General features: G+C 46.6%; 1 protein-coding gene across 2 annotated transcripts; it reads right to left on the bottom strand.

Annotated features, from left to right (window-relative positions):
- Positions 1-3830: 3830 nt before the first annotated feature.
- Positions 3831-25915, bottom strand: LOC128422446 (zinc finger protein 658B-like). Of its 2 annotated transcripts, XM_053406482.1 has the most exons (4): positions 25476-25882; positions 24405-24577; positions 22345-22489; positions 19556-21380 (listed from the first exon to the last, which is right to left on the bottom strand). In XM_053406482.1, exon 4 carries the CDS (start codon positions 21194-21196, stop codon positions 19604-19606), a length of 1593 nt encoding a protein of 530 aa, XP_053262457.1. In that variant the 5' UTR covers positions 21197-21380; positions 22345-22489; positions 24405-24577; positions 25476-25882; the 3' UTR covers positions 19556-19603. The 2 variants fall into 2 exon arrangements, with proteins under 2 accessions (XP_053262456.1, XP_053262457.1); XM_053406481.1 differs by lacking the exons at positions 19556-21380; positions 22345-22489; positions 24405-24577 and adding exons at positions 3831-6324; positions 7470-7608 and having other exon boundaries at positions 25476-25915.
- Between the last annotated feature and the right edge of the window lie 625 nt (positions 25916-26540).

The following is a 26540-nucleotide window of genomic DNA, read 5'->3' as shown; positions in this document are numbered from 1 at the left end:
CCCAGCATGTGCCTTGTAGGAATGTTGCATTTGACTGCAATACAATTTTACACCCCACACCTTCACTACCCAATAATCATTTGCAAGCGTACTTCTTCCAAGGCTCAGTAGTTAAGATTCTGTGCTTGAAAAACAAAACCCCTTAGATTGAAGCATCACCAGAGAAACTTCCTCATGTGCATCTCACACAACATTCTCATCTCCAGTTGGGATCATCTGAGACCTCAGAAAGAAATCATTGTTTTGGGGGAGAGTGGCGTGGAACCATGCCTGAGTCAAAAGATTACAGAGCAAAGACAGCGCCCTATTCACGTTTCATACGAAGTTGGGTTGTTCTCATGAATTGTACCAGCGAGCTTCTTCACAGAATTTCACATCCCCTTATAAAGTCATGTCCAGCGATACCTTCATGCCCAAGCACTCTCCTGTCTCAGATGCAAGCAATCCCCTTGGCCAGCTATGCATTGGACATCCTGCACCTTGTTTTCTTTTGCAAACCTCCCAGCCTCAGCAGTTCAAATTCCAGCCTACGCATGCACTTATGCGCACACACTTGTCGGGAACATGTTCTCTTTTATCCAGACCAGATAACTGCCAGCATTTAAAGGTGTAGTAGAAAGATGACAGAGAACAGGATGGAAGATGTTTAAGATACACTTGGAGTGCCATCTTCCCCCCGTCTGCTAAGTCCGGTGCAGAATACACCCAGGGAAGTGGAGTCAGGGGTCAGGACTGCAACATTATTTATGCGTTGGGATTCGGCTGCAGAACTGCAGAGTTCACTAAGCACACTTGCGGGGGGAAAGTCTACACTAGTGTCCATCTGGCATATTTCTGGGCAAACATATGCAGGGTTTTATTGCAGGGTCTTTGGTAGTTTAGCCCTAAACTGAGGACGCCAAGAATTTTGGTTTGCTCCTTGGCTTATTGAGCTCCAAATTGCTGCGTGACTTCTCATGAAGCAAAGCTGCCACAAAGCACACTTGCCTCAAGGAACACGGAGCTCACGCCCACCTAGCAATATGCTTGCCCTGACGAAGCTAGAAGGTGCTGGGTTCCCCCCCCCAAAAAAATAATATTTATTGGTTTTCTCTTATAATTTTGTTGTTGTTTAGTCGTTTAGTTGTGTCCGGCTCTTCATGACTCCATGGACCAGAGCACGCCAGGCTCTTATAATACATAAACATAAACACAGAAAAGAACATTACATTTAACACAACATAAAAACTTAACAATAAAAATGCAAAAGATAAAAGAAGAATTTTCCCCCTTCTTATTCCCTGGTATATTTACATTGCTAGAAGACTTCCTCGACACCTTCCAATCTGAATTTCATCATAACACATATTTAGCAGTTCCCAATTTCATATCTGAAACATCAATATCCTCTTTCATTACAAACTTCTTATCCCTACTTCCAATTGTAATCCATAATAATCATTATTATTGATCTTTCTCTATCTCTTAGCCTCATCTGTTACTTCTAGGAGTTTCTTATTTTATCTTATAGTTTATCGCTTGCGAAATCTTCAGCTCCTGCTTTCAATTACAACAAACAAGGCACAGGAGCCCAGCTTGGGAGGGGGGGGCACATGAGGGCAACCTGACAGACAGAGCAACTCAAGAGGCAGCAGCTCAAGTGCATCCCCCCCCCCAGCAGCCAACTCTGCCCCCTCACTTGTTGGCTCGCCTGCCTCCGTTCTGCCCCGTCCTCTTCCCTGCCTGCCTCCTCCAGCAGAGAGCGAGGTGGTAAAGGCGTGGGCACTGGGGCGGCCTGCCCCCACCGCCACCCCTTTGGTTCGCCTCAATTAAATACCCACACCCCAATTAAATACCCAATCATAATACTTCAATTAAAAAATAAAAAAACAAGAATAAAAAAGATCAAATTATAGTCCATATTTATTAATTTCTTGGGCCTCCCCACAGTCTGGATCTCTGGAGCAGATCTCCACATCTTAGTCCTGCTTCTCCTTGTTGTTTCCATATTTCCCACATTTTGTTTCCATTTTTCCACATCTCGATATTTGTTGTTTAGTCGTTTAGTCGTGTCCGCCTCTTCGTGACCCCCTGGACCAGAGCACGCCAGGCACTCCTGTCTTCCACTGCCTCCCTCATGCTGGTAGCTTCGAGAACACTGTCCCACCATCTCGTCCTCCATCATCCCCTTCTCCTTGTGCCCTCCATCTTCCCCAACATCAAGGTCTTTTCCAGGGAGTCTTCTCTTCTCATGAGGTGGCCAAAGTCTTGGAGCCTCAGCTTCAGGATCTGTCCTTTCAGCGAGCACTCAATATTTTTTTGGAAAATCAATAAAAATGATTAAAAATAAAATAAAATCCACACCCCAGGATATTTCCCCTATCACCTCTTTTCCACCTCCCCCCCCCACCTTTTTTCACCCCCATACCTAAAACCCAGACATCCTGCAGTGTGCCAGGATTGTGACTCCTGCCCTCAGGAAACAAAATAGCTCCCCCCCCCGATGCTTAGGTGCCCTGAGGGCTGTGCGGGACCCCCAATCCTTGAAATGAAAAAGGGAGGGGCTCAGGAAACCTGAAGGGAGCAGGCGGGGGGGCTGCACAGGATCCAGAAGCTCCTTCTCGCTGATTCCCCCCCTGAAGTTCCTTTAAAACCCCACGTTGCAGGGGGAAGGCTCACCTGCAGCGAAACAAAATGCAGCTGCTCTGGCCGAGTGGAGCCAGGCTGGGGGGCACCGTGGGGAATGTGCCCCTAGAAATGTGCCCCTAGAAGAAATGTGCCTCCCCAGTTGGAGGCAGCCCTCCTTCTGAAACACCAAGAGAGAAAACGGACAGGAGAGGAGCAGAAAGCGGAGTCCCCTCAAGCTCAGTATTGGGACCTGCGGCTTTTCAACTTGTTCATAAATGATCTAGACTTAGGAGGGAGCAGGGAGGGGGCAAAGTTTGCTGATGGCAGTAGATTGTCCCGGGGTTCATGAGTGAAGGTGGGCCCCCCAGGAGACTTCCGTGGTACCTGCAGACCCTCCTTCCCCCTCTTGAAATTAGGCTTGGGGGGAAATCTCCCATTCAATTTCAGTATTTCAAGTTTTCTTCAGAACGCGCAGGGCAGGAGGCAGCGATGAAGTTCTGGTGAAGAAGCAGTGCTGGGAGATCATGCGGTGGGGGGGGTGACAGAGTTTGGTGCAAAAACCAAAGGTACTTTCATCTAAAATTATACTCACCATTGTGAGATGTTGCCTTATTTCATTATTATAATGTTTTACATATAAACACCAGAACTTCACATATACCTCATGCTTTTAGGAATGATTTCCTGCTGAGTTCATTGCTCAGAGTGGACTCTGAGAGGAAGACGTCCCACACTCCATACATCTCAAAGTGCATACAATTCAAAGTGCTGGTGCTGACCTTTAAAGCCCTAAACGGCCTCGGCCCAGTATACCTGAAGGAGCGTCTCCACCCCCATCGTTCTGCCCGGATGCTGAGGTCCAGCGCCGAGGGCCTTCTGGCGGTTCCCTCATTGCGAGAAGCAAAGCTACAGGGAACCAGGCAGAGGGCCTTCTCGGTAGTGGCGCCTGCCCTGTGGAACGCCCTCCCATCAGATGTCAAAGCGATAAATAACTACCTGACATTCAGAAGACATCTTAAGGGAAGTTCAGGGAAGTTTTTAATCTGTGATATTTTAGTGTATTTTTGGTTTCTATGGAAGCCGCCCAGAGTGGCTGGGGAAACCCAACCAGATGGGCGGGGTATAAATAATAAATTATTATTATTATTATTATCTAAATGGGTTCTCCCATGTGAAAGTCCCTGGATGTTCCTTAAAGACTCCATTATAAATAAACGACTTTTTGCAGTCTTTTCATTTAAACTGCTTCCCCTCTCTGAGTTTGTTGATGGCTTGAAGGATTTCAACTCTTAAAGTTCTTCCTGTCCATAAGTCTGTTGATTTTGAACTTCCACTAAGAGTGAACCTCTATCTACTTTCCTGATATTTATATGGTTTGTCTTTTGTGTGAGTTTGTTGACAAAAATCAAGGGTTCCACTCTGACTGAAGCTCCTTCCACACTCCATACCTTTAAATGGTTTCTCCCCTGTGTATCTGCTGATGTTTTCTAAGATTTCCACTCTGAGTGAAGTATTTACTGTACTCCATACATTAAAATGCTTTCTCCCCTGTGTGAGTCTGTTGATGTTTCCTAAAACATCCACTATTACTAAAACTTTTTTCACACTCCATACATTGAAATGGTTTCTCCCCTGTGTGTGTCCGTTGATGTGTTCTAAGTTTTCCATTATCACCAAAGGTCTTTCCACACTCCATGCATTTAAATGGTTTCTCCCCTGTGTGAGTCTGTTGATGTTTTTTAAGTGTTCCACTCTGACTGAAGCTCTTTCCACACTCCATACATTCATATGGTTTCTCCCCTGTGTGAGTCCGTTGATGTGATCTAAGGCTTCCACTATCACTAAAACTCTTTCCACACTCCATACATTTAAATGGTTTCTCCCCTGTGTGAATCCGTTGATGTGTTCTAAGTTTTCCATTATCACCAAAGGTCTTTCCACACTCCATGCATTTAAATGGTTTCTCCCCTGTGTGACTCCGTTGATGTGATCTAAGGTGTGCACTCTGACTGAAGCTCTTTCCACACTCCATACATTCATATGGTTTCTCCCCTGTGTGAGTCCGTTGATGTGATCTAAGTTCTCCACTCTGACTGAAGCTCTTTCCACACTCCATACATTCATATGGTTTCTCCCCTGTGTGAGTCCGTTGATGTGATCTAAGGCTTCCACTATCACTAAAACTCTTTCCACACTCCATGCATTTAAATGGTTTCTCCCCTGTGTGAATCCGTTGATGTTTTTTAAGGTCTGCATTCTGACTGAAGCTCTTTCCACACTCCATGCATTTAAATGGTTTCTCCCCTGTGTGAGTCCGTTGATGTCTTCTAAGATTTCCACTAAAGCTCTTTCCACACTCCATACATTTAAATAGTTTCTTACCTATGTGAGTCTGTTGATGTATTCTCAGGTTTCCACTATAACTGAAGCTCTTTCCACACTCCACACATGTAAATGCTTTCTCTCCTGTATGAGTCCGTTGATGTGATCTAAGGCTTGTATTACAACGGAAACTCTTTCCACACTCCATACATTCATATGGTTTCTCCCCTGTGTGAGTCCGTTGATGTCTTCTAAGGCTTCCACTATCATTAAAGCTCTTTCCACACTCCATACATTCATATGGTTTCTCCCCTGTGTGAGCCCGTTGATGTCTTCTAAGGCTTCCACTATCATTAAAGCTCTTTCCACACTCCATACATTCATATGGTTTCTCCCCTGTGTGAGCCCGTTGATGTGATCTAAGGCTTCCACTATCACTAAAACTCTTTCCACACTCCATGCATTTAAATGGTTTCTCCCCTGTGTGACTCCGTTGATGTGATCTAAGGTTTGCACTCTGACTGAAGCTCTTTCCACACTCCATACATTCATATGGTTTCTCCCCTGTGTGAGTCCGTTGATGTGATCTAAGGCTTCCACTATCACTAAAACTCTTTCCACACTCCATACATTTAAATGGTTTCTCCCCTGTGTGAGTCCGTTGATGTCTTCTAAGGCTTCCACTATCATTAAAGCTCTTTCCACACTCCATACATTCATATGGTTTCTCCCCTGTGTGAGTCCGTTGATGTGACCTAAGGTATCCACCCTGACTGAAGCTCTTTCCACACTCCATGCATTTAAATGGTTTCTCCCCTGTGTGAATCCGTTGATGTTTTTTAAGGTCTGCATTCTGACTGAAGCTCTTTCCACATTCTATACATTTATATGGTTTCACCCCTGTGTGAGTCTGTTGATGTCTTCTAAGGCTTCCACAATCACTAAAACTCTTTTCACACTCCATACACTGAAACGGTTTCTCACCTGTGTGAGTCCGTTGATGTTGTCTAACTGACAACATCTGACTGAATCTCTTTCCACACTCCAGGCATTCAAATGTTTTCTCCCCTGTGTGAGTCCATTCGTGCAATTTAAGGTTTCCACTCTGACTGAAGTTCTTCCCACACTCCCTGCACGTAAATCGTTTTCTCTCTGTGTGAGTCCGCTGGTGTGTTCTAAGTTTTGCATTCAAACAGAAGCTCTTTCTGCACTCCATACCTTTAAGTGGGTTCTTTCCTCTTTTGTGTTCCTTGATGTGAACTGTGTGCTCATTCAGTGAAGCAGATTCCACATTTCACACATTTTAATGGCTATTCCTAATGAAATGAAAGGTGCCCTGTCCCATGCAATTCTGTCTTCTCCATCACCTTTTTCAGAGTGGGCAAAAAGGAAATCCTGTTTGGGTTTCAGGAAAGAGAACACAGGAAAAAAAGGACACATCAACTGCCATTAGCACCTTCTCTTATTTCAACATCTCCTACATTCTCCCATGTCCTCCCCATGTTCCCAATTTTTAGGAAATGAAAATGCTATGATGTCAAATGATAGTAATGCATCAGCAACCTTTCATAATCCTTAATCATCTTTAATAACACAGCATAATCTTGTAATACCGTTGTCCTCTGAGAATGCCTTTCAAATCAAGTGGCTGCCCCCGTTTCCACCTCTAGATCTTCATGAATCACCTGCACAGTCCCACTGACCTCAGGAGGTCCATATGGACTATTTTGGGAGACCCAGGCCTTCATCTCTTCCAGGGACTGTGGTCTGGGTCAGTCAGAGAACTAGTGACAAGGCTTGGTGCTTGGGGTCAGCTGAATGGGTGCTCAGGGAAGCTCCTGTTCTTGGAGATGGACCTCTGTCTACATGCCTCACATTGCATGGAGAGAGCAGGAGAAGCAGAAGGAAAGCAGCTGGCACATGGGAATCCCAGGCGGAAACACCCACCCCCATTGCTCCTTATAATAATGATGGGCTGCCTGATCCTCTGCTTGTCTTCTGACAGAGGACTATCCTAATCTGGCACTGAAAGGCAGGATATTCAAGGCAAGGAGATAACTGTACTTAATGTTAGGTAGCCATATTGGTCTGACGCAGTTGAAGTAAAAAAGTAACAAAAATAGTCCAGTAGCACCTTTGGGATCAACTAAGTTTCTTCTAGGTATAAGCTTTCGTGTGCATGCACACTTCTTCATATAGTGATGGGTAGTGGGAGATGGTAGTAGGAGTACCTTCTGAGAAAAACCCCACTCCACCCTCCCACGATATACAAGGGTCTGGTGACATCTGTGTCGGTGTATCTGAAGAAGTGTGCATACACACAAAAGCTTATACCTAGAACAATCATAGTTGGTCTCCAAGGTCCTACTGGACTATTTTTTAATTTTGTATTTCAAATATGTCCAACCAACACGGCTACCTACCTGAATCTAGATGTCATGGGGTGTTGGGGAGCAGTAGTTCCTTGGGTGGGGGACATGTCCTGCACCTTCTGGGGTCATTTTTCCACCCTTGGTGCCCACCCTGCACTCAGCTCTCACCTGTGGCTTCCAGAAGCTGTCAGCATGCAACAGGGGTTCAAGGAACGGCTTCAACCGGCCGGCTAAACCAGGTGAGGAAAGGTGATGGGTCTCAAATCCTTCGGGGGCTGGGGAATTCTGCTGCACCTGAAGGCAGGCCCTGGTGGATGGAGAGGAGGAGAACAACCGTGAATCCCACAGTCCAGAAGGCAGATTCTGCCCGTGCGGAAGAGGAAAGTGAAGGGCAGATGGGGCACGTCCACCTGGAGGCTTGTTATCTAGTCCCAGGGTTACTCTGACATTTATATATGAATGACAATATAATCTGACAATTATATATAAATTACAGTATTGAAATGCGCCTGCTCCAACTTCCTATTCTGATATTACTCTACTCTGCTTGTGTGTTTCATACTTGAGTGCTGTTTTGGTTTGTTAAGTCAGGGTTTTACTGTGAGTTACATTTTTGCTATTTTTTGGATCCTGTTATGCTTATCTGTCTTCAGTAGTAAATTTCTCAGCTGAATTACTTTTTTGCTGCCTCTGTGTTTTCTCCTACTCTGCTAACTATACATCGATCATTATGGAGGAGCAAGATCGGCAACCTCAAGCCCTCATCAGCCTCGGCCCTGTGGACCTGACGGAGCATCTTCACCCTCATCGTTCAATCCGGACAGGGAGGTCCGCCTCAGAGGGTCTTCTGCTGGTTCCCTTGCTGTTAGAAGTGAAGTTCCAGGGAACCAGGCAGAGGGCCTCATGCCCCATGGAATGCCCTCCCTTCAGAGGGCAAGGAAACAGGCAACCATCTGACATTTAGAAGACAGGTGTATCAGGAGGTTTTTAATGTTTGATGTTTTACTGTCTTGTATATGTACTGTAGGGACGCGGGTGGCATTGTGGGTTAAACCACAGAGCCTAGGGCTTGCCGATCAGGAGGTCGGCGGTTCGAATCCCTGCGACGGGGTGATCTCCCGTTGCTCCTGCCACCCTAGCAGTTTGAAAGCACGTCAAAGTGCAAGTAGATAAATAGGTACTGCTCTGGCGGGAAGGTAAACGGGCACCACAGTTCAAGAAGGACACTGACAAACTGGAACGTGTCCAGAGGAGGGCAACCAAAATGGTCAAAGGCCTGGAAACGATGCCTTATGAGGAACGGCTAAGGGAGCTGGGCATGTTTAGCCTGGAGAAGAGGAGGTTAAGGGGTGATATGATAGCCATGTTCAAATATATAAAAGGATGTCACATAGAGGAGGGAGAAAGGTTGTTTTCTGCTGCTCCAGAGAAGCGGACACGGAGCAATGGATCCAAACTACAAGAAAGAAGATTCCACCTAAACATTAGGAAGAACTTCCTGACAGTAAGAGCTGTTCGACAGTGGAATTTGCTGCCAAGGAGTGTGGTGGAGTCTCCTTCTTTGGAGGTCTTTAAGCAGAGGCTTGACAACCATATGTCAGGAGTGCTCTGATGGTGTTTCCTGCTTGGCAGGGGGTTGGACTCGATGGCCCTTGTGGTCTCTTCCAACTCTATGATTCTATGAATTCTATGAATTCTATGTTTCTGTGCGCTGCTCTGGTTCGCCAGAAGCGGCTTAGTCATGCTGGCCACATGACCTGGAAGCTGTATGCTGGCTCCCTCGGCCAATAAAGCGAGATGAGTGCCGCAACCCCAGAGTCAGCCACGACTGGACCTAATGGTCAGGGGTCCCTTTACCTTTACCTATATGTACTCTAAGCTGCCCAGAGTGGCTGGGGGCAAAGATGAATACTATAACTTTTACAGTGGTACTTCGTGTTACAGACGCTTCAGGTTACAGACTCTGCTAACCCAGAAATAGTACCTTTTGTTAAGAACTTTGCTTCAGGATGAGAACAGAAATCGCACAGTGGCAGCAGGAGGCCCCATTAGCTAAAGTGGTCTCCAGGTTAAGAACAGTTTCAGATTAAGAACGGACCTCCAGAACGAATTCATTTCTTAACCCGAGGTACCACTGAACTATTATTATTATTATCATCTTTTGTAGTTATTTTGGAATTTTTACTGCAATATTAGCTTACGAAATATTATGGGTGGGCAAAATCACAGGGTTGCCGTAAACTATAATCCCATTCACAAACTCTCATTCACATACAGTCTGTAAATCTGGGAAGGTCACACACCTCACCTGTGCTAATACTGGCAGTCTTTGACCTGCACAGGCAAACCCGGTGTGTAGAGCCTCCAGCCCCAGGCACTGTCTATCATGAAAATGGGTCCTTTGACTGGGAAGATTCATGGAGTCGCTGTCATCAGATGCTGATGGGTTTTATCTCAGCTTGTCAGTCACTCTGACACTGCCTACAAAGAATAAGAGGAACAGAAATGCTTTTGAGGTGCAACTTCTGTATCAATCCTGAGAGCCATTCCATGGACTCTGCACCCCTGTTTCTGATGACAGGTGTACATTATCCTCACCCTCAATGAACCAGGCAGTGGAAAAGACAATAAAGATGGAAGCCTGAGGGAGAGGAAAAGGTTTCTGGCTGCTTCCTGGGTGGGATTGCGGAAACCAAGAGCCGCTTCTGAGAAGGCCTCCCCCCTCCCCTCTTCCTCTGGGGATTTCCTCTCCTCTCCAGGGGGAACAATGGTTGGACTGGGCAGAAGCGCTGCATCCGGACAGGGCAGGGGGTTATGGGGTGGAAGGAGGATGGTGATTGCAGGAAGGAAGGGGTGGGGGGACTGGACCCCCCACTTTCCAGGGATCCCTCCCTGGTCGCCTTGAGGGGGTGGCTGATTCCTGGGCGGGAGAGAGAAGCCAAGGCGGCCCCTCCGGAGATCCCCAGCGGGCGCCACGATGGAGACGTGTCCCCAAAGACTGGTCTGCCTAGCTCTCTCACCCTCGCCAATGCTGCCCTTCCTCCCCCCCCCCACGTCCTTGACCCCCTCTCTTTCTCCCGGAGTCTCCTCTGCATCCAGAGGCTTCCTTGGCACCACTCACCCCACGCCCTGCGCCCCCATCTCTCCAGCCGGAGGGCCCCCCCAAGAGAAGCAGGGGAGGGACAGGGGGGTCTCTATCCAGGCGCCTCCCGCACCCCTTAACCCTTTCCTGGCCCGCTTCTCCGCGCCCCAGGGAGTCCTCGTGGGTGGGCGCCCCATCTCCGCCCTTCGCAGCACGCGTGCAGGATCCAGGCCCCACGGAAGGCGCTTGGGGGAGCTGGAGGGGTCTCTGGATCCTTTTCTCCCCCCTCCCCCCCCGCGACCCCTTTACCTCTTTCTCCTCGCTCCCGATTCCCCTTTCCTGCAACATCCACGGGGGGGGGTCCCCTGCCTCCTCCCTCCCCTTTCCGAAAGCGCCCCCCCCAAGAGCTACGGGGCAGAGCAGCAATCCGGAGTGGAAGCTCCACTTCCGGGAGAAGCAGGCAGGTTGGGTGGGGCCTCACCCCCCCTCATTCCCGGAGCAGAAGCCGGATTGGAGGAGGAGGAGGAGGAGGAGCCGTGTATTGGGGGCGGGATCTGGGGTTGTGGGGGCGGGGTGAGAGGAGGATGTGCCGGGAGGGGAGGGAAAGTTTTGAGCGGGTTGGGGGGGAAGGAGGAGGAGGAGAGGAAATTCCCCCCCCCTTCCGTCTTCCTTCTGGGATCAGGAGAGCGGGGGGGGGGGGCTGATCCCGACAATCCAACAGCGAAGTCACAAAATGCGTTGTACCTGGAAATCAGATCAGACTCCGAGTTCGTGTTTGGGCAACATGACAAGTCTGTCTGTCAACCGGGATGCCTGAGGATTCCTGCTCCCTGCCTTTTCCTGGCCAGCCGGAGAGATCACTGGAAAGGGAGGATTTCTTGACTCCAGAATCCATCACCGCAGACCCGCTTCATTCAGGCCTAGAGATCTGCTCTTTGGACCAGTCTGCTTGGATCATGTGGATCATCAATGGATCATATCTGGATCATCACTGATGGGGGGGGGGGCTCAGGAAGAATCTCCTGCCACGTGACTGGGGCAGCCAGGAGGCTGACGGGGGTCAGACAGGGCTGCTGTTTTGCTCTCCTTACTATTTCAGCTCAGGTTTTCCTGGCAGAAGTTCTATTTCATCAAGAAATGGGTGGATTCATTGAGGAAACGGGGCTAAGCGAAGGCACCAGTTGCAAAGAGGCAAATGTGTATACTTTGTAACCATCCAGGGAGTTGTGTTGCAAAGGCCATTTGCAGAAAGGTTTTGATAAGGAAAATTCTGGGTTGAGAGTCTACTCAACAGCTCAGCTCATCAGGGTCCAAGTCCCCTGCGGGTCCGTGCGGTCAGTCAAAGAAGGAAATTCCAGCAAAGCAATTTGGAGCAAAACAGCAGTCAGTAGACTGAGATTCTTTATTGTTGTGCAACAGGTTCAACAACAGCGAGTGATCCCAGAGCAGGGGGCGACATTGACATTTAAAACTTTCCCACCATATCGGGGAATTGAGTTCTCACAGCATCATCAATATATCTTTTTGCAGGGCCTACAAGACGGAGCTGTTCTGCCTGGCCTTTCGCCAATGCACAGTCCGACCCCCCCTCTCCTTCTGTAATCTTCATAGAACCCTAACCCGATGGTTGCCATTAATTTGATTCTGAATTGATTCTAGAATGTATTTTAATTAATTGACTGTGCAATTTTCTGTACACTGGGCTATTTTTACCTGTTGTTAGCCGCTCTGAGCCCGGCTTTGGCCAGGGAGGGTGGGATACAAATAAATATTATTATTATTATTATTATTATTATTATTACAGTGGGATGAAGATCATATGAACTTAAGGCATTTGCAAACAACCTGGTAATAATGGTAGAAGCCCACTGGAAAGTAGACCAACGGTGTTCAACAAGATTAATCAATTTGGCCAAGTCGCAGGTGTTAAATTGAATAAAAATTGAAATAAATTGTTGGCAAAAATATGAGACAACAGAAGAAAAATGAGTAGAGACAGATAGCAGAGCTGGGGATAGAAAAGATGGTGAATTTTTTTGGAGTGTGGCAGACAACAAAAAATATAAACATTTTGAAAGATCATTATTGGTAATGAAAAATTCTGGGGTGACAGACGACTCAACAGCCAAGCTCGTCGGGGTGCTGCTCCCCCATGGGTTCATGTGGTCAGTAAAAGAAGGAAGCTCCAACAAAACAGTGGTCAGTAGACCATGATCCTTATTGTTATGCAACAGGTCCCCACAGGAGTAAGAACCCCGAGTAAGGGGTGACCCCCCTCTTTTAAAACTTCCCTCTTTCCCCCAGAATACACTTGGAGCAGCATCACTGAGACATCATCACTACATCACTAGCATGTCACAAAGGGGGAGGGGTCTACAAGGGTGACACAAGTCCAACATTAGGTCTCTTTATCAGACACCTTCCCCAACACCTCTTAACTCCCCATCACCGGAAGAACAATAAAACTCTTGACATCTCCTTGCCCTCAGGACTGGTCTGGAGATGGGCTTTCAGAACACCTGACTTGCTCAACTACCTCTGCGGATGTCTCTTGCTGCCCCCCTGGTCACTCCCTGGGTGGGGGGCCGTGTCTGTGCTCTCACGCTTGGGGGATTATGGCAAGATGCCCTGTTCCTGCTGCCTGTTAGAATTCCTGCTCCGTGATTGCAGTCATGGCATTTTTGTCTATCACATGACGGTGTATGTTTTGACTCCACAGTGGGAAGTGATGGAGACTATGTTCCTGAAGTGAGACTATTGTCCTTTGTTCTCTCTCTTTGCTGTCTGATGCTAGAGAGAGAGGGAGCCATGTTGCAGTGCTCCGTGTGTGTTTAGATGTAAATAAAGTAGATTAGCCAAAATGCTGAGTTGCTGAGCTCTGTTACGCAAACTGCAAACACACTGCAGATCCCTAAGTGTGCCGATGTCTGTTGGCATCGGTCGCTGTGATGTTCGGGAAGAAGAAAGCTTTTAAAGCTCCCGAACGAACGACCAGGAGGGAGAGAACATGCCAGTCGGGCATGTGTCTCTACCAGGATCCTACTCGAGTGTAGGACGAGCGCTTGACACTGCCGATCTGATTTTCTGCTTCTTGGTTCACGGAGGGAGGTGGAGCCCAAATTCCCCTTTCTTTAAGGATCAAAATGGCATTGGAATGAGGAGAGTCAGTTAAAGTATGGAATTTCTACAAATTTATAAAGCTAGGTATCTTCCCTGAGCTGTCAGGTCAAAAGGATACATTCAGGCATAATATTTGCAACATTGTCATCATGGCTTTCCCAGTAGCCAAGGCCATGTTAAAAACTAGGCTGTGGGACATAGATCTCCAGGAACTAATCTCAGGTGCGGAAAAAACATGGTCCCCTCTTTATTTTCGACTCTCTAGGGTGCAGGAATTTAACCTTAATTATTTACCATTTTTGTTTAACCCGCAAGAAAGAAGGGCTTTTTCTCTGCCTAGGTTCAATTCTAATCCTTCTAACCTCCTTTGGGGTAGGTTTGTGGGTTTGGCGGAAGGAGACAGGATCTGCCCATGCGATGCCCACCTGGTGGAAACTCTAGCTCACATGGCCCTTAAATGTAAAATCTATGATGATCTCCGCCAACAATTTTTAGACCACCTATGCATTCCAACCTGGAAACCAGAGAAGGAGGTTGTACACTTCTTATTCCAGGGGAGAGACCAGGAGCTCCCCAAGACAGTAGCTAAGTTCCTCTATTTGATTTTTTGTCACCGAAGTAGGCTACAGGATCCTGCCCTTGCTGGAGAGATGAAATAGATTGCTTGCCTCTTCTTCCCTTTGGCAAATGACTGTACTGTTGAAATGGCGACGAGATCGCACTGGCCTACTTATTCTGAATGTTTGTAAGTGATGCCAATAAAGGTTTGATGATTTGTAACATTGCAACAACTTTAAAGATGTGGGTCCCACTTGTCATTTCCATAACAGTGCAAAAAAAACACAGTCACACACAGACATGTCTTGCATGCTTGAGTAGAGCAACTCCAGGCCATGAGCCAAGTAGCAGCAGGGTAGGGGCCACGTGTACAGCAAGTCCCACACTGAGGTCAAAAACACACCCAGAGGCAGCAGGACTTCTTCAGTAATAGTTTACTGAGCTTTCAAAGCGTACAGTTCTCACTGGGTCCCCAGTGAGGCACAAAACTTAGCTCCTGAGAGCAAATCCAGTTTCAGCAGTAAAAAAACACAGCATGCAGGATATCTAAGTCAGGGACACAAACAGGCAGAAGGGAGCAAGGAAGGAAAGAGGCTGGAAGGGCACAGGTCAATGTGTTTTGTCAGGGAATGGTCTGAAGATGAATATTCTCCTCCTCCCCCCCATTCTCCTTTTTTTAATTTCAAACCCAAAAAGGAACAAAGTGCAAGCATCAAATTCAAAATCCATATTCGTATTCTGACATAAGCCTATTACATAGATAAAGGTAAAGGGACCCCTGACCATTAGGTCCAGTCGTGGCCGACTCTGGGGTTGCGGCGCTCATCTCGCTTTATTGGCCGAGGGAGCCGGCGTACAACTTCCAGGTCATGTGGCCAGCATGACTAAGCCGCTTCTGGCGAACCAGAGCAGCGCACAGAAACGCCGTTTACCTCCCCGCTGGAGCAGTACCTATTTATCTACTTGCATTGGCGTGCTTTCGAACTGCTAGGTGGGCAGGACCAGGACCAGGGAGCTCACCCCGTTCTGGGGATTCGAACCGTGACCTTCTGATCGGCAAGCCCCAGTCTCTGTGGTTTAACCCACAGCGCCACCCGCGTCCCTAAACCTATTACATAGATTTCCTAAATTAAAATATACATAATCACTCTAGGCTTCCTTTTGCTGTATGTAAATGCAACACAGTTAAAAAAATTATATTATAAATAATATTATAGATTCCCACATGCCCCCCACTCCCCTTCACCCATGTGTGATCTCAGTATTTTACTTCTTCCATCTTGTTGTGTTGTTATAGTTTTATAATTATTCAGTTAATTCTATTATTCTTTTCTTCCTTACCCCTGCACTTTTTACCCATTATCTATTAATATTTCAATTCCGGAACAATATTTTTTCACGTATTCCTTCACACCATCCCACTCTTTGATTATTCTCTGAGTGGCCTCTAATAAGTGCCATCAATTTTCCCATTTCTACAAACTCGCAGAGTTTTTGTGCCATTCTAAAAATGATGAGTTTTCTTCCCCTTCCAATTCTTTGCGATCAGTATTCTGGCCGCTGCAGTTGAGTAAAGGAATACATTTTTCTTCTCTCTGGGGATGTCATTAGATATTAGGCCTAATGAAATCTTAAATCATTTTCTCCATTTCTCAAAGCAATCAACTTTGCCTATTATCGTTAGCATTTGAAAAAGAAACATTAACTTTGGCAGGATATTCATTTTAATCACTGAAATTCACCTCCTTATTGATAACTTTAACCTTTACCAAATCTCTAATTGATTTTTAACTTCTTTCCAGGTCTTATTATAATTATCTTCAAACAAATTGATATTTTTCATTGCTCCAAATTCTTTTTGCTCTGTTCGTCCATATTCTTAACCACCACCTTAGTTTTTTCTTTCTTTATCCTAAATCCTGCCACCTTGCCAAATTCCTCCATCTTTCTCAGCAACTTGCTTATACTTCCTGTTGGTTCTTCTACCATTACAATCATATCATCGGCAAATGCTCTTATTCTATATTCGACTCTTCCTAGTGTTATACCTCTAATCTCCTCCTCTGACCTGATAACTTGATTTAGTACCTCCAATATTAAAATAAATAACAAGGGAGATAGGGGACACCCTTGTCTTGTCCTCCTTTCTATTTTAAAGTATTCAGTCACCTCCCCATTAATTATTAAATTTGCCTTTTGGTCTTGATAAATTGCTCTTAATCTGGGGAAAGGGAACATGATGGAAAATGGAAATTAATAGATTATGATGAGATCAAAGACCACTTTCAGAGTTGGTTGCATTATCGACAATTACATGAAGCATATAAAGAAGACTGTAAGAAAGGATTTAGTTATACTAGATCTAGGTTTCAAACAGAAGTGATTGAAGGGAAAGTGAAACTACTGAAGGCCGCATATAGCATACTATTAGAATGGGAGACGAAAGATGAAGAGGTAAAATCAGTTATGATTAAATGGGCACAAGATGTAGGTCACAACATCATGATGGAGGATTGGGTTAAATTATGGAAAACTGACTTAAAATTTACAGATTGTTCCCTATTGAAGGAGAACTACATGAAGATGATGTACAGATGGTACACAACACCAGTGCAATTAGGGAAAATGTACATAACTAGTTCAAATATATGTTGGAAGTGTAAGGAAAAGGAGGGAACATTTTATCATATGTGGTGGGATTGTAAAGTAATTAAAAAAATTTGGGAAATGATATACAATGAACTGAAGAAAATGTTCCATTTAACATTTGTTAACAAACCCGAGGCATTTTTGTTGGGGATTGTAGGGAAAGACCTGCCAAAAAAAGTTGAAAAACATCTTCATGTATGCGACAACAGCCGCGAGAGTTCTGGTAGCACAAGGATGGAAGACTGAAGAAACCCCAACTAAAGAATCATGGCAAGAAAAACTGATGGATTATGCAGAACTGGCAAAATTGACTCATAAGCTACGGGACAAGGATAACTGTGACTTTAAGGATGAATGGGAACCTTTCACAAAGTATTTGAAGATGCAACTAAGCGAACTGGACTCCTTGGCAGGTTTTGAATAAACATTCACAATTTTTTTACTGATAATAATTAGCTAAACAGTTGGAGGATCTTTACAACTCTGTAACATGCAGAAAATAGCATTATTGGAGAAACCAAAGACTGGAACTGAGGGAAGTCGGGGGGTGGGGTGGGGGGGATGAGTTTTGTGGGGGGGAGGGGGGAGGAAAAATGGGGGGAAATAAGGATATGTTTTTGGAAAATATGTTTTGTTATAACTTTGAATAATTTTTTTTAAAAAAAAGAAAGATAAATTGCTCTTAATCCAGTTGATATCCTTGTTCCCACTTCCATCTTTTCAATTATCTTCTCCACAAACCTCCAGGATACATTATCGAAGGCTTTCTCAGCATCCACAAAAACAGATGCAGCCTTCTTCCCTGGGTTCCAGTCAAGATATTCAATAGTATCAATCGCAATCACAATTTTTTCTTTTCCCACTCTGGGTAAGTCTTTCCCCTGCAGATAATTTTTTATATCTTCTTCTGTTTCCTTGCCTATTGTAATGGTTCTAGGGGTTGCTCGTGCGTAAACCGGCGCCACACCTGGCTGGGTTGCCTGAGTGAACCTTTTCTGTCCGGACAGCCACTCGCCCGTGGCTGTCTCAATCGCTGGCAGAATCCGTCAGTGGGCGTTTCTTGAACTTCTTCCAGCAAAGAAGCTCTTTGACGCCTAGTCTCCGCCTACTCTCCCTGCGTGAAAGCCTTCTGCGCAGGGAGGGTGTGGGCAGCGGAGGACCCGTGCTCTCCCCGCTGGTCTCCAGTGAGGAGTCCTGGAGCCCCCTCGCCGATTCCCCTTTCTGCCCCCCTTCTCCACTGGTGCTACACTGATTTCCTTCCCCAGCAGATGGGCTGCCTCTCCCCATCCCGGGACGCTCTCTGGAGTCCCTCTGGAGCCCTCTCTCTCCCTCCGGCAGTTCCCTGACACCTATATTACATAAATTTTTGAAGTGGTTGATAAAACACTTGTTTATTTCTTCTTGTTTTCTCGCCGTCTTTGATTTTATCTATTAATCTCTCTTTCTGTCTCTTCTTCAGTTGCCATGCCAGTATTTTGCTGGGCCTATTTGCAAATTCAAAGGATCTCTGTTTCATCCATCTTATGTTATTTTGGATTTCAACGCTTAACAATGATGAGAATTGTGTTTGTAATAACTTGATTTTTGGTGCTACCTTTTTATTTTTTGGTTCCTTCGCTAGTATTTTTTCATTGCTCGCTATTTCTTTTCTTAACCGCTCTAAGTTCCTCTCATAAGCTATCTTTTCCTCTGCATTTTGCTGTATATAGAAGCCTCTAAGAAATGCTTTACTGGCATCCCAAAATATTATTATATCAGTGTCTTGTGATTTATTGATTTCAAAGAATTATTTCAACAATTCTTGTGCTTTAATCACCAAATTTTCATCGTTTAATAAATTCTCATTTAATCGCCATCTTTTATTACCCTTTTGTTTATTTTCTAATTCTAATATCACTGGATTATGATCTGTTATTGTCTTTGGGTGAATCTCTGTTTTTTAATTTTTATTATTAAATTATTTGAGATCTACATTGCATAAATTCTCCCTGACGATTGTTAGGCTTCTGAAAAGTGTGTGAACTGTTTCTCCAGTGGATTTTTGTCTCTCCATGCATCCCTTAGGTTTAAGCTGTCCACCATTTGAAAAAATGTATGTGGTGGTCTCCCTTTTCTAGATTTCCTGTCCCTTTCTGTCCTTTCCATTTCTAATGAAGGGACTCCGTTGAGGTCCCCCACCTTAAGGGGGGAATCCATTCTCAGGCCGATCAGCTTTCCTCAGAAGAGGAGCTGGAGGGGGGAAAGTCATCCCCTTCGTTTCCAGTGGTCTCAGAAGGAGGGAGAGACACAGACACAGACACAGAGCAGATTAGAGAGGAATAACCTAGCTATGAGAAAATGACAAGAGAAACAGACTCAGCTGGCCCTGAAGCAGGAAGACAGATTTCCTCTGAGTTCTTTGCTGTGAAGAAGAGTGGACTCTGAGAGGAACATGTCCCGCACTCCATACATCTAAATGGGTTCTCCCCTTTGAAGGTCCCTTCATGTTTCTTAAACATTACATTATAGCTAAAGCACTTTCTGCAATCCTTCCATTTAAAGTTATTGATGGTATGTAGGGTGTCAACTGTTAAAGTTCTTCCTGGCCATGAGTCTGTTGATGTAGGACTTCCACAAGGACTGAGCCTCAATATACTTTCCTGACGTTTATGTGGTTTGTCTTTTGTGTGAGTTTGTTGATGTACATCAAGGGTTCCACTCTGACTGAAGCTCCTTCCACATGCCATACATTTAAATGGTTTCTTCCCTGTGTGTCTGCTGAGGTTTTCTAATATTTCCGCTATGACTGAAGCTTTTTCCACAATTCATGCATTTAAATGGTTTCTCCCGTGTGAGTCCGCTAGTGTAGTTTAAAGTCTCCATTCTGACTGAAGCTCTTTCCGCACTCCATGCATTAAAAAGGTTTCTCCCCTGTGTGAGTCCGTTGATGTATATTGAGGTGTCCACTCTTACTGAAGCTCTTTCCACACTCCATACATTTAAATGGTTTCTCCCCTGTGTGAGTCCGTTGATGTGTTTTAAGGTCTCCATTCTGACTGAAGCTCTTTCCGCAGTCAATGCATTTAAATGGTTTTTCCCCTGTGTGAGTCCGTTGATGACTTCTAAGGGTTGCATTGAAACTGAAGCTCTTTCCGCAGTCCATGCATTTGAATGGTTTCTCCCCTGTGTGAGTCCGTTGATGTATCTTGAGGTGTCCACTCTTACTGAAGCTCTTTCCGCACTCCATACATTTATATGGTTTCTCCCCTGTGTGAATCCGTTGATGTGTTTTAAGGCCTCCATTCTGACTGAAGCTCTTTCCACAGTCAATGCATTTAAATGGTTTTTCCCCTGTGTGAGTCTGCTGGTGTAGTTTAAGGTCTCCTTTTTGACTGAATCTCTTTCCGCACTCCATACATTCATATGGTTTCCCCCCTGTGTGAGTCCGTTGATGTGATCTAAGGCCTGAATCATAACTGAAGCTCTTTCCACATTCCATACATTTATATGGTTTCTCCCCTGTGTGAGTCTGGTGATGTTCATTGAGCTGTCTACTCTGACTGAAGCTCTTTCCACACTCCATGCATTTAAATGGTTTTTCCCCTGTGTGAGTCTGTTGATGTATTCTAAGGGCTCCAATCTGACGGAAGCTTCTTCCACACTCCATACATTCATACGGTTTCTCCCCTGTGTGAGTCTGTTGATGTGATCTAAGGCCTGCATCGTAACTGAAGCTCTTTCCACATTCCATACATTTAAATGGTTTCTCCCCTGTATGAATCCGTTGATGTTTTTTAAGGTCTGCATTCTGACTGAAGCTCTTTCCACATTCCATACATTTAAATGGTTTTTCCCCTGTGTGAGTCCGTTGATGTATTCTAAGGGCTCCATTTTCACTAAAGCTCTTTCCGCATGCCATACATTTAAATGGTTTCTCCCCTGTGTGAGTCCGTTGATGCATATTGCGGTGTCCACTCTGACTGAAGCTCTTTCCGCACTCCATACATTTATATGGTTTTTCACCAGTGTGAGTTCGCTGGTGTAATTTAAGGTCTGCATTCTGACTGAAGCGCTTCCCACACTCCATGCATTTAAATGGTTTCTCCCCTGTGTGAGTCTGGTGATGTTTACTGAGGTGTCCACTCTTACTGAAGCTCTTTCCACACTCCATACATTTATATGGTTTTTCACCCGTGTGAGTCCGTTGATGTGAACTTAAGTGTCCACTCCGACTGAAGCTCTTTCCACACTCCATACATTTATATGGTTTTTCACCAGTGTGAGTTCGCTGGTGTGAACTTAAGTGTCCACTCTGACGGAAGCTTTTTCCACACTCCATGCATTTAAATGGTTTTTCTCCTGTGTGAGTCCGCTGATGTATATTGAGGAGTCCACTCTGACTGAAGTTCTTCCCACACTCCCTGCATTGGAATCCTTTCTTGCCCGTGTTAGTCCGCTGATGTGTTCTAAGTTTTCCACTATCAATGAAACATTTCACACTCTCCATACCTTTAAATGGTTTCTCCCCTGTTGGAGGTCATTGATGTGAGCTATGTGTGCTCATTCAGTGAAGCATATCCCACATATTCCACATTTTAATTTCTATTCCTAATGAAACAAAAGTTGGCCTATACCCTGGAATTCTGAATGTCTTCTCCATCACCTTCTTCAGAGTGGGAGGAAAGGAAATCCTGTTTAGGTTTCAAGGAAGAGAACAAAGGGAAAGAGAACACATCAACCGCCATTAGAACCTTCTCTTATTTCAACATCTCCTACATTCTCCCATGTCCTACCCATGTTCCCAATTTTTTGGAAATGAAGATGCAATGTCATCAAATGATAGTAATGCATCAGCAACATTTCATGATCCTCAATCATCATTAATAACACAGCATGATCTTGGAATACAGCCTTTTCAAATCAGTTGTTTCCTCACAGGAAAGGCAGCTGCTCTCTGTCCATGAACAGGCCCTCTCTTTCTCTGGTCCATCGTTCCTTTGGACATTCCCCATCCTCTGCATCATAATCCTCCATCCACCTCTAGATCTTTATGAATCACCTGCACAGTCCCATTGGCCACAGGAGGTCCATGTGGACCATTTTGGGAGACCCAGGTCTACGTCTTTTCCGGGGACTGTGGTCTGGGTCAGTCAGAGAACTAGTGACAAGGCTTGGTGCTTGGGGTCAGCTGAATGGGTGCTCAGGGAAGCTCCTGTTCTTGGAGATGGACCTCTGTCTACATGCCTCACATTGCATGGAGAGAGCAGGAGAAGCAGAAGGAAAGCAGATGGCACATGGGAATCCCAGGCGGAAACACCCACCCCAATGGTTCTTTATAATGATGATGTGCTGCCTGATCCTGTGCTTGTCTTCTGACTCTCCTAAAGTGACACTGAAAAAGCTGGATATTCAAGGCAAATGGATAACTGTACTAGTGAAAACTTCAACCTTGAATATGTAGTGTTGATTTATTGATGGCCTGAAGCTGTGTTATTTCTAGAGACATGAATTTCTTCCTGTTCTGTCTCAAATATAATAATTATACGATATCATGGGGTGTTAGGGGAGCGGTAGTACCTTTGGTGGGGGACATGTCATGCACCTTATGGGGTAATTTATCCACCACTGGTCCCCACCCCTGAACTCAGCTCTCACCTGTAGTTTCCAGAAGCTGTAAGTGTGTAACAGGAGCGACAATCCCAGGAACAGCTCCAACTGGCCGGCAAAACCAGGTGAGGATACCTGATGGGTCTCAAACCCTTGATGGGTTGAGGAATTCTGCTGCAGGTGAAGGCAGGCCCTGGTGGATGGAGAGGAGGAGACCAAAAATGAATCTCACAGTCAAGAAGGCAGATTTTGCCCATGCTACAGAGAAAAGTGAAGGGCAGATGGGGCTCATCAGTCAGGGAAAGGAGCCCATTGAGAAGGAAAACTCTGGTCCTAAACCTTCACTGCCTCTTGAGTTATCTTCAGGAGAAGAAAAAGCTATGGAGGAAAACCCACACAAATCCAGAGTGGAGTCTCTAAGATAGTTACATGGTGTCCTGCACACCTCCTTCCAGCAATTCCTGCAGCTAAGCTGGTGCCTAACGTACTGCTCTGCTTTCCTTGGGACCATATCAGACAGGCTGAGAAGGGGGTCTGGTTGTCTAGGCAGCCCAGGACCCCCAAACACACTGCCCAGGCAGTGCTGCTAACACAGCAGTTTCAGGTGGAGAAATGAACTCAGACCTGTTTATCAGTCTCTCTGATGTGGAACAAGGGAAACAGAAACACTTTACATTATACGGAACTGAAAAAGTATTCAAAATATTTGTTTTTCGAAGAAAAGACAAGCATGTATCAGGTGGCCCCTTGAAAACTATTTAAAGTATTGTGGCTGGAGCTCTTGGGGGTGCAGGACCAGGAAAGCTTCTTCCACCATGATCCTTCCAATGGGGATTCAGGCCTCATCATGGGAATGAAACTGCCCTGGTTGTGCTGCTTGATCATCTCCAATGGGCTAGAGGCTGAGAGGAAAGCTCTTACCTGGTTCTTCTGGATCTCTCAGTGGCTTTGGAGACCTCTGACCATGGTATCCCTCTGGACCCTCTAGGGGAGCTGGGGGGCCTGTTATGCAGTGGTTCCCCTCCTTCCTCCTGGGCCATGTCCAGAAAGTGGTGCTCAGACCCCTGGATGCTTACTTGTGGGGTGCCTCAGGGCTCCATCCTCTCCCCCATGCTTTTAATATCTATATGCAGCCACTGGGAGAGATCATCAGGGGGTTTGGGCTGGGTGTTCACCAGTATGTGGATGATGCCCAGCTCTTCCTCTCTTTAAAATTGGAACCAGTGAAGGCGGTGAATGCCCTGTGTTGGTGCCTGGAGGTGGTTGGAGGAAGGATGGCAGCTAACAGATTGAGGTTGAATCCTGACAAGACAGAAGTACTGCCCCTGGGGGACAGGGGAGAGGCAGGTGTTGGTGACTCCCTGGTCCTGATGGGTTAACTGTGCTCCTAAAGGACCAGGTGCGCAGCCTCGGGTTTGATTTTGAACTCACAGCTGTCCATGGAGGTCAATTCTATGTCCAGTGCAGCTGTCTACCAGCTCCATATGGTGTGCAGGCTGAGACCTTCCCTGTCCGCTGACTGTCTTGCCAGAGTAGTCCATGCTCTGGTTATCTCCTGGTTAGACTACTGCCATGTGCTGTACATGGGGCTACCTTTGAAGGTGACCCAGAAACGCATCCGCTGTAAGTTTAAAAAGGGGAATGTTACTCTGCTAAATTGTACAATTTGTTAACACAAGTTGGAAAGGATATAATCAAACAATATATCCTCTCCTGCATCCCTGAACATTCCCACAGTGTCATGGTTGCATTTCTCAGGCATAGAAAAGTACAGATCTAATGTATAGCAATAATCCCTAACCTATTGATTCAAGAAGGTTCTGGTAGTTTTACTCTGTATGATTCAAAGCTGGTGTTTTCTCTAGATCCTGGGGAGGCAAACTAAGGCCCAAGGTATAAATACTATGATGATGATGATGATGATGATGATGATGATGATGATGATGATATGGTGGGGTTTTTGTTAGTTATTTTGCAGCTTGTACTGCTATATCAGCTCATAAAATGTTATGGGTGGAGAAAATCACAGGGTTGCCATAAACTATAATCCCACCCAGGAAATCTCATTCGTATACATTCTGTAAATTTGGGAATGACACACACCTCACCTGTGCTAATACTGGCAGTCTTTGGCCTGCACAGGCACATCCTGTGTGTAGAGCCTCCAGCCCCAGGCACTGTCTATCATGAAAATGGGTCCTTTGACTGGGAAGATTCATGCAGTCGCTGTCATCAGATGCTGAAGGATTGTATCTCAGCTTGTCAGTCACTCTGACATTGCCTAACAAGAATAAGAGAACAGATACGCTTTTGAGGTGCAACTTCCATATCAGCCCTGAGAGCCATTCCATGGACTCTGCACCCCTGTTTCTGATGACAGGTGTACATTATCCTCACCCTCAATGAACCAGGCAGTGGAAAAGACAATAAAGATGGAAGCCTGAGAGAGAGGAAAAGGTTTCTGACTGCTTCCTGGGTGGGACTGCGGAAACCAAGAGCCGCTTCTGAGAAGGCCTCTCCCCTCCCCTATTCCTGGACAGGGCAGGGGCTTATGGGGTGGGAAGAGGATGGAGGTTACAGGAAGGAAGGGTGGGGGGACAGGACCTCCCCACTTTCCAGAGATCCCTCTCTGGCTGCCTTGAAGGGGGGGTGATTTCTGGGCGGGAGGGAGAAGCCAAGGCTGTCCCATCGGAGAATCCCGCAGCTGCCACAATGGAGATGCCCCCCATAGACTGTCCTTCCTATCTCCCCCCCAATGTTGCCCTTCCCTGCCCCAGAGATGCTCCCCTCCGTCCTCCCCCACTTCCTTGACCCCCTCCCTCTGTCCCAGAGTCTCCCCTGAACCCAGAGGCCCCCCTTGGCGCGGCTCACCCCACGCCCTGCGCCCCCATCTCTCCAGCCGGAGGCGCCCCCCCCAAGAGAAGCAGGGGAGGGACGGGGGTCTCTATCCCTCGTGCCCGTTAACCCTTTCGTGGCCCGCCTCTCTCTGCAAGGAGCCCCCAGCGCTCCGGGGATGCCTGCACGGGGGACAGGGGGTGATGGGGTCCTCAAGGAGACCCCCTGAGCGAGGGCCCCATGCCCGCCCCCACCAAGGCGCCTAAGGGGCCGAGAAAAGCCCCCTTCGCATCACTGCCGACGGGGCCCACGGAAGGCGCTTTGGGGAGCCGCGACCCCTTTACCTCTTTGTCCTCCATCGGGATTTTCATTTACTTTCATGCAACATCCACGGGGCTGGGGAGGCGTTTCAGGCGTCTAGGGAGGTCGTATGATGGTTTATCTCCTTGACATCTGGTGGGAGGGCGTTCCACAGGGCAGTCACGACAACCGAGAAGTAACCTCACTTCTCGCAATGAGGGACCTGCCAGAAGACCCTCGGAGCTGGACCTCAGTGTCCGGGCTGAGCGATGGACGTGGAGACGCTCCTCCCCTTCTACTGGGCTGAGACCATTTGGGGCTTTCAAGGTCAGCGCCAGCACTTTGAATGGTGCTCGGAAGCGGACCGGGAGCCAGTGAAGATTTCTTAGGACCCGTCTTCAGGGGCCAGCTGTTAGGGGGCCGTTCAGCTGCTGTCCATAACTGAATGTATCCCTTGCCGGAAGTAATCCATAAACCTCTCCTCCTCCGCCTTCTCGGGATGCAATTGCTGCGCGATGCTCCGGCTCTGGAAGGAGGGAGAGGCGTGAGTTGGGTGCGCTCGGCATGTCAAGGGTTAAACGGCAACGAGCTAGATTCCTAGACGGGAAAGTAAGACGGGGGGGGGGCAGGTCCTCCAGAGCGAAAGCCCAATCTCCCCCTTTCCTGCAAGAAGTCGGGCGTTTGTGGGTCCCGTTGGTTCGGCTCTGCAGAGGCTGCCTGGGAGGGGGGGTGCCTGCTGGGATCCGGTGAGTCTCCTCTCTCCCAACATAGGGCCCATGGGGAGAGGGGGGGTCCCAGAGCTGCATGGCGCATAGCTGTCAACTTACAGATTTGAAAATAAGGGACCAGCAGCCGTTTGGTCCCTTTCTGTGGATATGAAAACGAATCCATGGGTTCTTGTCATCTTTGGGGGGGGGGGGAGACACTTGGGGCAAGAGCACCAAGGAAGGGAGATGTATTTTTAACTCAACTAAATTATGAAATGGGTCCAAATGTCCAGATGCACTCAGAAGGTGAGACTTTTTGGAGAGCAGCTGCACTCCTGGCTTCCCACTTACCTTTGTCTCTTGCAGGTGACCAGATGATGCCAGCAAGACCTCCTCTTCCAT

Source organism: Podarcis raffonei, chromosome 10, assembly GCF_027172205.1.
Source record: "Podarcis raffonei isolate rPodRaf1 chromosome 10, rPodRaf1.pri, whole genome shotgun sequence".
Taxonomy (NCBI): domain Eukaryota; kingdom Metazoa; phylum Chordata; class Lepidosauria; order Squamata; family Lacertidae; genus Podarcis; species Podarcis raffonei.
The sequence above is the reverse complement of the archived record's forward strand: the minus strand, read 5'-3'. Positions and strand labels throughout refer to the sequence as shown.